Genomic DNA, 10,971 nt, shown 5'->3' with positions numbered 1-10,971 from the left:
AAAAAAAAAAAAAAAAAAAAAAATTACGCACAACTTTATACAGTTGTTAATTTGCATCTGTGATTGGATCTGAACCCATGTCCTCCTGCTCTTGGTGAAGATGGACCCCCCCCCCCAAAAACACATGTGGGTCTGTTCGGACTTCCCTCCCGAGGCCGGCTGATAAAACTTTCCATCACTTTCAGAACTATGTAGACAGAGGACTATCTGGGACAGTATTTGTAGGTGTTCATCACCTCAAACTCAACATCTTCGCTGTGACCCTCTTTCATATCTCAGACTATAGTGATTAATACATCTTTTTTTTTTTTTTAACGACAAATTCAGTTGGCCTTTTATTAAAATGTATTTAACGATTAGCTAGCCTTCGGTACTCTTAGTTAGCCTTACAGTACCTTTAGTTTAGTTTTTATCATGTCTGATCAACTGAGGTTTTTAAATCCTAGTTCAGTTTATGTTAACTTTCATTATATCTTAGTTTGGTTTTCCTCAGTTTATCTTGTGTGTGTGTTTTTTCATTTAGATTTCATTTAGATTATCCCTCATGTCTTAGATATGTTTAGTTTTATTACATATGGTTAGTTTCTCATGTTTTCGATGTTTAGTTTCATGATATCTCATGTTTAAGATGTGTTTAGTTTAAACAGATATTGTTGTGTGTTTTGACTCTGTATTTTTGTGTAAAATGTTGAGAAGCCCTTTGTATTGCCTTGTTGCTGAAAAGGGTTAATATAAATATAAATATAAATATAAATATAGATGTATAAAGATATAAATAAATTTGACTCTGTTTATTTGTTTGCTGTGTTGCTGTGGCAACCCCTGAAAGAAAGAAACAATAACAAATAGACTGCTTTATGAGTTGATGATTCAACAATAGATTGATATTATTGAGCCTTAATAGAAAGGCTCAAGAGAAACAGTGGTCATTTCCCAATTGGAGAGTTAGTAGTCCAGTAGTAGAGAAAGTTAGTCGTCCCATCCTTGTTTGCTCTGCTGCATTCTGAAATGTCTGTCAGGATGTGGATGACGGAGATGAACCCAGATTGCAAACTTAAAAGAAAACAAATTTATTAAACAAAGAAACAAACAAAACAAAAGCTGACGAGGCAGCAAAAAACAAAAACTAAATACAAAGCATAACTGAAACAAGATACAGGAAACACGGAGCGAGACAGCAACAAACAAACATCAAACAATGGACCAGTGAGGTATGGGAAGAGTGGCCGGGCTTTTAAGACTGGGGATAACGAGATGAGTGGGAACAGGTGGAATGATTACTGAGTCGGGACAGGTGAAGATGGGCGTGGCTGACAGACAAGTGAATGACTGGGGGAGAGTGAAAATGAACATGAAACATGAGACAAAACTAAAAACAAATACAACCAAATAACACAAAAGAAACAAAACAAAAACCAAAGAACTAAAATCAAAATAAAACAAAAACAAAACCCAGAAAAAGGCAAAATCACCACAATGTCCTTGGTTGAGATACTGAATCCCAGGTTGCTCCTGATCTGCATATTAGTGTGTAAGTGTTTGTGTGAATGGATGAATATGACTTGTAGAGTGGAAGTGCTTTGAGTTGCCAGAAAAACAAGAAAAGAACTCTAAAAACGAAGTCCATTTATTATTGAAATTAAGTTAAAGCTGTAATCGTGTTATTAGAATAATTTGAATGACCTTCCATGTGTGTAAAGAAACCCAACAAATATAAATTTATAAATGCTCCATATTATCTCAGTATTTCCAGGACATGTGTTGCTGTTCTAGTGAGGGAATGAGAATCAGAAGGCCAATGTCTGCAAGTCATAGTTTAGTGCTGAATTAAACAATATTATAGTGATTTAAAGATTTTTTTAAAAAATAAATAAAAATAAATATCTAGCACTAAAGCTCTAAAATATATGATATTAATTTTTGGTCATATTGGTGAGCCCTAACAGAACCACAGTAAATCCACAGTGCTAATGTTCTGTGGTTTTTTTGTTTGCCTTTGTTTTTCAGAGTTCTCCCAGTCTGGACAGATAGTAAGGGATGTGGAGGTAGGAGTCGTCCCCTCTCAAGTGGAGAAAGACCCAGATGTAGCAGAACTTCAGCATCCCACAATCCAAACAGTGTCATATACTCCTAAAGAGAGTAACTCAATGCTACATGAAACCCAGGCACTTCATGTTCCTCTGGATCTGTCAGAAGGTAAAAACATCCTCTTGATTTTATATAGACTGTACATATATACTGCCTTTCTAGCCAACCAGGCTACTCAAAGTGCTTTACAACACAATCTGTGCCCTCATGTACCCAGCCACACACACTAATACAAAACTGAATCTCTAAAAGCTAATGTGAATAATTTATTCTATGATGACTAATCAGTACTTTAAACTACGTTCATACACCGATCGGGCACACATTGCAGGCAGTTAGTGGTTTAGTGTTTTGCCTATAACTCTTGGACATGTGACTCAGTCAGGAATCAAACCTCCACCTCTCTCATTGGAGGACAGCTAATCTAACCACTGAGCCACATCTGTCTGCATATGATTCACCAATTAATTCCACTTAGAACACATCACTGAGCGTTTTAAAGTGTAACTTTAATTTTTTCTTGTTTTCCATCTTGTCTGTTTAAAGTTAAAATACAGCACTAATTTTTAATTTCTGGTTGAGATTTAAACTTTTCTGTCATAACAATTAACTGTCCTCTAAGCAGCTCTAAGGAGTTTATGCTTTAGTTTCAACAGTTGTGTTACCCAAGCAGATATGACTCACAAGTGCATTACACATGTCCAAGCTGGCCTAATTTAAACCAATTAACCATGTAAGGAAATCATGTAATGTTAACTGTCGTCATCCATATGACACTTAATGCACCAAATACAACAGAGGCTGTTTAGGCAAATATAAACTTGTCATAGGGAATAAATTTGACAATTTTTTGGTGCTTTTTGCCTTGCAGGACCTGTTTGAAGTTGTCTGTTTTTGTTACTTTGTTTTTGTAGCACCTTTTTCACTTATGCTGTCTTCGACCCAAAAGCATTCAAATAAAGTTGTTAATGGTAGAGTAATATGTACAGTCTTTATGGAAAAACATAAGTACACCTCTCAGTTTTTTAACTCAGGACATCTGAAATGAAGTTCTTTGAACAAATGAGTTCAAAGTGGAAATGTTAGTTATGTGCAACAGTTGCTGAGTACAGAGGTGGAGAGTTCATGATGTGGGGTTGTTTTCCAATGACTGGAGCTGGGCACTTTCCAGTCATTAAGTCAGCCATGAACTCCTTATTATACCAAAGTATTCTCCAGCCGAATTTGAGATTATCTGTCCAACAGCTGAAGGATGTAGCAAATGGGCAGTTCAATTTTGAAATTAAACTGAAGGATGAAATTCGGTCATTACAGGGAACCCTTGTCATATTATTTGCAATGAATAAGGAGGAAACCGAATATTGTCTTTAAGGTACTGTATTTTCCAGATTGTAAGGCACACTTAAAAGCCTTCAATTTTCTCAACAAACAACAGTGCGCCTTATAATCTGGAGCACTTTATATATGTAAGAAGTTGTAATGTTTTAGTACGACTTTAGTAAACTACAAAGCTGCACCGCTCGCAGCATTAGGCCCCCACATACTCGGCTCACCAGATTAGAAGCTGTGGAGGAGCAGTCATCACTTTGTCTTTGAGGAACTTGGACACTGTTCAGGCCTCAACAGGACTACGACAAGGAGGCAGATTAAGGCTTAGAGCCCGTTGAGGGTCAGCGTTCCTTCCAAGGTCACCTGAGGAGCAGTGACATTTGCAGAATGTCAGTGAGGATGCAGCTGATGCAGCACGAGTCCGACGACAGGCAAAGTGCTAACAAGAGCAATTCTTTCTTAACTGTATGAAAAGTTATTTCTCAACTTAAGTTTCTCTAGTTTTTGATTGGCGAAGAGTGTCAAGTTTACATAACTTTTGAATTTTGAGATAGCCAGCCTTCCAAGCCGACTCAGTGGTGCCAGACTCAGATATCAAAATTTCTTTAGGTCAGACCGATGCTGTTAAGTTCATGCCAGCCTTAAGAGTCTCATTGGTACATCCTAATGGCAAATCCAAATAGCCAAATTAAAGTGGTCACTTCCACCAGGCCAAATCAGAACTTTTTCCAAGGCCGATTCCATTTGGCCAGTGAGTACTTAGGTCCATTTGCGTGTTTGAGTGTTTACTGCTCGGCACATTCCTTCATACAGACCAGGTAGTCTTGAACAGCTGCTTGTGTCTTCTGAAAATGCATCCGTCTTCGCCAAGAGCAGAAAAAAAAGAGAAAGGATGACCTTCCTTTGGGTCTGCTAGGCTGGTCATGTACTGGGGACACAGGGGCCTGGTGATACTGTGTAACTGTGTTCCAGCCCTGTTGATGTGGTGGCGTGAACGGGACTTGGAAAACCTTGACTCAAGGGTGTAGTGGAATGCTGGAGTGTGTGGAGGAAGAGGTGAGGTGTGATCCCATCTGGAGACACACACTCTGGGCGATGGAGGTTTTATGGCCTGTTAAGTTTTCGAGAACGGTGATCTCTCTTCTTTGTCCACCAGTAGAGTTTAGCCTTTTGCTGTGCGTTTTGCACTTGACAGCCACCATAGTTGAGAATCTACACCAGCAGTATTTCCTACCACAATACAAATCAAAATAATCTTCAGTACACTTTCACAAACACCATCAAAACAAAAATAAAATAAAAATAATTAGCACCCCTACAATGTGTGTAATTTATACAAAAAGAATAATGTTATAGGAATAATGAGTTTGATATGGTAAAGCAGTTGTGACCGATCCTGGTCCTGGAGGAACACTGTCCTGCATGTTTTAGGTGTTTCTCTGCTGTGACACACCTGATTGGAATGACTGAGTGATTAGCAGGCTGCTGCAGAACCTGAAGACCTGCTGAAGAGCAGAGAAACAACTAAAACATGCAGGATAGTGGCCCTCCAGGACCAGGATTGGACACCACTGTGGTAAAGGTTTAACTAGCACCTTGAGTGTTTTTTAAGATGTGTAGCTTTCTTTGAAAAATGTACACAGTGGTCCAGTAAGTAAAGATACTGAATAGGCTAAAGGGGGACCAAATAAAATGAGGGCTATGCCAAATGAATTAGTTTTTTTACAGTAAATCACTAATTTACACACCTACACAAAAATAATAACACAAATGAGAAAATTCTAATTTTTTTTTAACAAAATAATTGTTAGGGTTATCATAGTTTGGGCTGGATATCAGTACTTGTTTGTATTTTATAGATTAGCATTTTTTTGGTGACAGATAAATGAAAGCAATATGGAGCTGTTGAGTTTTTCCCAACATCCTTGTAAACTCGCCAAAAAGAAATGACTGTCATGAATACATATTTTTTGCACTAAATATTCATCCTATTAGGGTGTTAATGCTATTAATGCTGTTTTTGTTATTTTGTTTTTATCTGATCTTTAGTTTCTGTCATCTTTTTGAGTTAAATCTAGGGAACCAGTTCATACAGCTGTATATCTAACTTTAAACTTTTCTCTCTTCACCCACAAGGTGCCTTAGGTGAGTCTTGGTCAAACCAGACTGGCTGTCTTTCAACAGACCCGCTTTTCATGCCAAGTGTTTCCATGAGTTTTGCTAAACAACCAGGCCATATTGCAGCCAGCCCTGATAATCCACTTTACAGCTGCCATAGCCATGAAAGTGCTGTGTATGTCGGAGGTGATGAAAGATTTGTAGATGGATCAGACCAAAAACTGAAAAAAAAGAAAAAACGACAACAGAAAGATGAGGGATCTTATGAACACTTGGAGAGCAGGGGCCAACTGGATAAGGAAGAAAATGCATACCCATCTGAGGAATTCTATCAAAGAATTGATCCAAGAAGGGATAAAGGAGGAGGTGGCTGGGAAAATCAATTTGGAAGGAGGGGGGGCCAGGGAAAAAGAGGTAAAAACAGAAAGAAGCTTCCAGAAGAATGGGCAGTGATGGCAGAATCATTTATATCATCTTCTGAGGCAAGCTCACAAATTACTGAAAAAGCCTTGATGAATCAGGGAGACATCAGCCAAAACCCCTGTAAAAAAGAGGTCCCTTCAGAAAAAGGCTTATTTTCTCAGCATTTGTCTGGAGATGGTTTCCCCACAACAACTGGAGTCAGCAGTCCACTGACACTGGGCAGTGAGCTGAATGCCACTGCAGCTCCCTTCACATTGCCATTACCTACCAAAACAATACTTGGATCCTTCCCCAAGACTCCATCCTCTGGTGATTTAGCTGACATCCTAACTGAGCCTGAAAATGTCAGCTTCGGGCACAGCAAACAAGCTTTTTACTCTCCTTGCTTTTTAAAGACTAAAGAAGTTGGTGGTAACATTGTAGACCATACCAGTTTATACCCAGAATGTTCCATAGATGGCATGTCTGAGGAAGACACCTCAGCTTTCAGCTCTTCCCCAAAGACAAGTCGAGCCCCAACAGAGGATGTATTAGCTTCAGGCCCACCTTTATCATCTTCTGATGTTTCATGGCTCTTGAATGACTCCCAGATGAGCAGCAACAATGAGATTTTTTACTTTAGTGACGTAGGAGCTTCAGGTCAATCTTTATCCTTGGGTCTGTCCTTCAACTCGCCAAGCCCAGTACCTCTCCGCTCCCCCAAAACTACTGCCCAAGAATACCAACCTAAGCCCAAGGATGCAAAGTCAGTACAGAAGCAATCCAAGAAATCACCCATTTTATGCTTGCCATCATCTGATAGGAGTTCCACTTCACCAGAAGCTAAGACATTAGCTTCACAGACGTCTACTATTACTGCCTCCTCATCTGCTCCACCAGTCTCCACTCTTAGTGTGTCAGGATCTGGTCTAAATCCAACAGCTAAGCCTTTCTTTCCCAGCTTTGCTGATCCCATGGAATACCTAGATGTGATGCCTCCAGTTGTATCCATCATGAAAGGTTGGTTTTAGTCGACCCTAATCAGGGCAGCTCAGATGTACAGACGAATGGTTGCCATGCATGATGCTTTCAGCCAGCTTGAGTAGTTCCAGCATTGGGCTGAATTAATTGCTTGCATGTTTTATTACTATTCAGAGGTAAATACAGAATGTAATTCATTTTTGTACTGTTTCTTGTATGGCTGATTTAAACTTCTATGAGGGACCAGCACATGGACTTGAGTTTTTGCCAATGAGGTTTTGGATTGTCTTCAACTTCACCATTTTCTTTATCCAAAGAAGCACTGTGTGGATTCCCTCATAACTAACACACAAGATGTTTGTGGGTGTGCAACCACTAACCAATTGCATAATTATGCTCCTTATTGACACAAGTTGAACTCTTTTCTTTTTATTTGTCCAAGTGCTTGTTAAAAAATGTTGATGCTCTTCTTCTACGTAGGTCTGTATGTTTTATTGATGTCAAGAATTGATACCCCTTTATCTTCTTTCTCAGTGTCTTATTAAATTGTTTTCCTCTCTGTTGTAGTTCAGTTTCTCTCTATGTTCTACTTGAAAAGAAATGCTTTGTGGCAGTCATTTTTAATTAAACAGTTTTTATGAATTACCATTTTACTTCTTGCTGTGTAATCTGTTATGGTTAAAAAGTGTTAAAATTGTAATTGGTGTTTTGTCTGTTTTATTTTCCATGTTATTATTGCTGTCCTGGCTGCCTCTCCATCATAGGTGAGTCTCATTTTAATGTGGCTCTGTGAAGTTTTGTTTTGTGATTTATTGTTGCTTATGGTCACAGGGAAACGATGAAATAATACGAAAATGGCCTGGGGCCTTTTCTTTTCTGAGTCAGAAATGGTTTAGCCTTTTTTTTTTCCCATGGCCTCTTCAGCTTCTTTCCACAGCAACAGACACCATCTTTCTCCATGATGTACAAAGAAAATATCCTGGGGGGTGTGAATTGAGGATCTAACTGATGGGGTTCCTAAATCACCCTCATTATTTATTTGGGTTTATTGGGTCTGTCCAGCAGCTTCCCTGCCACCAGATCTAACTCACCAGCTTGCAGAGTTGACAAGGGATAGATTGTCCATGATGAAGAGCTGCTTGTTCTGTGACTTCTTGTATCTCCCTGATTCAAATGTCTTCAAGTTTTGTCGGATCATGTTGCCAGCTTAATTGATGAGTTCATTTAGTCTGCTGGCATCTCAAGTTTTGATGAAAGACCAAACAAATAAAAAATAAATACAAGTTCTGTTAGGTGAAAAAAATCAAAAAGTAAGAAAGTCTTGTTTACTGGAGATCTGTCATTAATGGAGCTGGCTTTATCAAGACCAGGCAGCTGGCTAACTTGGATACATGACCCAGATTCACTCCATCTCTGCAAATATGTGGCAAGCAATGAAGGGGATACTAGGAGTCACAGGTCAGTGCTTATAGAGCCCATTCAGTGAGGATCACCAAGACTGTCTTTCTGCCATGATGGATGGCAATTTGCTCTGTATTGCCGTCAGCTATGTGCGTTTAGCATAGTATTTGTACTCAAAGCAGCTCAAAAGCAAATACCCAGCTAACATTAGGCCATGTATTTTTTTCATGGACAAACAACCTAAAGTTCCTAATGTTAGCCAGGCAGTTGACCGGGCAATGTGCTACTCCATTCTCCATAGCATTCAAAGGAAAGCTGCAGCTGTTAGTGTCACAAATTGCAGACCGTCACAGAAAGATTGCATCATATATTGCCTCTTAAAAGAATCAGAATCAAGAATTGTTAGTAGCTGGAATCAGAACCGGAATCATTCAAATTCAAACAATGCCCAACCCTACACAGCCTATTGTTTAGCATGAGACAACTGTTTTGCTGATTTAAATGGGAAATGACTTGCTTTCAACAGGAGCAACTCAAGGCAATGAACTAACAACAGGGGACATTTTGCTATCCAACGTCTCACAAAGCATAGATCATGTGATTTGCTGACATAAACTAAATGAGCTCTATATTTGATGGTATCGATCTTGCTACTGGTTTACTTGTTCTTTTCTAACCCAAAACAACATTTTCTATTTCCATATTTATTTCCAGTAAAATCTGACAATGTGGAGGAAACGGAGAAGAAGGAGGAAAAACTGGAGGACAATGTGAATAAGTTGGAGACATTTGATACCTTGGACAAAGTTGAGCAGTGCAGTGTGAAAGTTGAATGCACAGAACAACAAACTCTGGCCAAAGGGGAGAAAGAGGTAGAAAAAGGCAAGGAGAAAGAGAAGGACTACGAGGCAGGAAATGTTAAAGAAGAACAATATACAGACAAAATAAAAGAAGCAGAGAAACTGGCAGAAAATATAGATAAACAAACTGACACTGAAAAAGTAAAGGAGAGGGAAATGGAAAAAGTGGAATTAGTTCATCAGGAAGAAAAAGAAGAGGACAAAAAGCTGCAGGTAGAAGAATCTTTGGTCAAAGTGGACAAGGCAGAGAAGGAGGGAGAAGTTATGATAGACAAAGTAGAGAACAAAGATGTCAAGCTGGAAAAGATTGAAAGAAATGAGGACCCCAAAGTGGAAGAAAAGAAAGCAAGAAATTTTGTAGAAAATAATGAGAAGTTTAAACTGGAAGAAAGAAAAGTAGAAACCTCAGAGAAAGGACAAAATGTAGACAAGATAGACAATAATGAGAAGAAACAAAAAACAGAGGTGGAGGATGGTGATGAACAGCACATTGACAAAATGAAAATAGGATCAGAGCAACAACCTACATCCGTCAAGAATGATGGGATTTATGACAAAATGGAGAAGAAGCCATATGTAGAGAAACAGGCAACATCTGAGGTGCAGGATCCAGAGAAAGGAAAGGCTTCCCCAAACCAAGCCAAGAAGATTGAGAAAGAAACTGAGGTTTGTGGGCCATCTGTGAGGCCTGTGAACAAAGCAGCACAAAAAATCAAAGAGGAGGAGCAGAACAAAATGCAGGCAGACAAAAAGCCTGTAGAGAAGAAGAAAACAGAGGTCAAATCAAATGGAGAAGGAGCCAAAACACCTGCTAAGCCTGCAGCCAGAAGCAGCATAACAGCGAGCAAACATCACATAGCTGCCGACAAGAAGACAAAGGTAGGGTTAGTTATTTCCCAAAGGCAAAAGATGATACAGTTCTGCAATGTCTATGTGTGTGCACTTTTCTGTTTGTCTCTTGTGTCAGCAAAATATCTCAAGAACCAGCATATGGATTTAAATGAAACACACAGAAAATGATTATTAAATGGTCCTCTACAGCCGATTAACTTTTTGCATCAACTGCATTCAAGATTGCCACCACAGTTTAGCATCCTCACTAAACACAAACATGCTGATAACTATTTTACAGACATTGAGTCAAAAGATGGTGTGGTAGTAGTTGAGTCATCGCCAACATATCCTCCTATCTCAAACCGATCATGCAAGATCTGTTTTAAACCTTTGCCGTTAACTACCGGAGTCAACTCTGTCTGTTAGCACAATATTTCATGATACACTGGACAGGTTTTATTGAAACTTTCAGGAAATATTCAATGGGTGTACATCTAAAAGTAATTATTCGTTGTAGTTAACCCAATTCAAGATGGCCACCACAACTAGTTGATATTAGCCCACACAAAAATGGCTATAAAGCATTGTAGCCATTTTTGTGTCTATAATTACAATCTTATCAAAACAAGTTAATTTTAGTTGAAAACTCTGGCATGAATAATTTAACATGTGGTGAAATTATCAATACTGTGAAAACTGTAGAACAATAGAATGTATGTATCTCATGGACTACTTTAGTACATGTCCCTGTTCTTTAAAAAACACAATTTCAACTTTTCCAAAACTCAGAATAAGTTCAGTTAAGTGTGACTATTTTCTATTAGATTAATGTTTACTGTAGTTGAAGGTCCACATCAAGGGGACCTGGAGTTTTTCAGATATTGTAAAAAAAAAAAATATATATATATATATATATATATATATATATATATATATATATATATATATATATAGCATT

At 38.5% G+C, this 10,971-nt stretch overlaps 1 protein-coding gene across 6 annotated transcripts in view; it reads left to right on the top strand.

Annotated features, from left to right (window-relative positions):
• Positions 1-10,971, top strand: part of LOC108251279 (microtubule-associated protein 4) — a 54,233-nt gene that overhangs the window by 37,911 nt on the left and 5,351 nt on the right. For 4 of the 6 annotated variants that reach the window (XM_037973181.1, XM_037973179.1, XM_037973182.1 and 1 more), the window contains 3 exons: positions 2,008-2,196; positions 5,554-6,957; positions 9,034-10,058. In XM_037973181.1, coding sequence (XP_037829109.1) covers positions 2,008-2,196; positions 5,554-6,957; positions 9,034-10,058 — 2,618 coding nt within the window. Of the gene's footprint in view, positions 1-2,007; positions 2,197-5,553; positions 7,683-9,033; positions 10,059-10,971 lie in introns of those variants that run through there. The other 2 variants (XR_005232596.1, XM_037973183.1) reach the window with 2 other exon arrangements.

This window comes from Kryptolebias marmoratus, linkage group LG21 (genome assembly GCF_001649575.2).
Source record: "Kryptolebias marmoratus isolate JLee-2015 linkage group LG21, ASM164957v2, whole genome shotgun sequence".
Lineage (NCBI taxonomy): Eukaryota > Metazoa > Chordata > Actinopteri > Cyprinodontiformes > Rivulidae > Kryptolebias > Kryptolebias marmoratus.
This window is presented reverse-complemented; position numbering and strand designations above follow the sequence as displayed.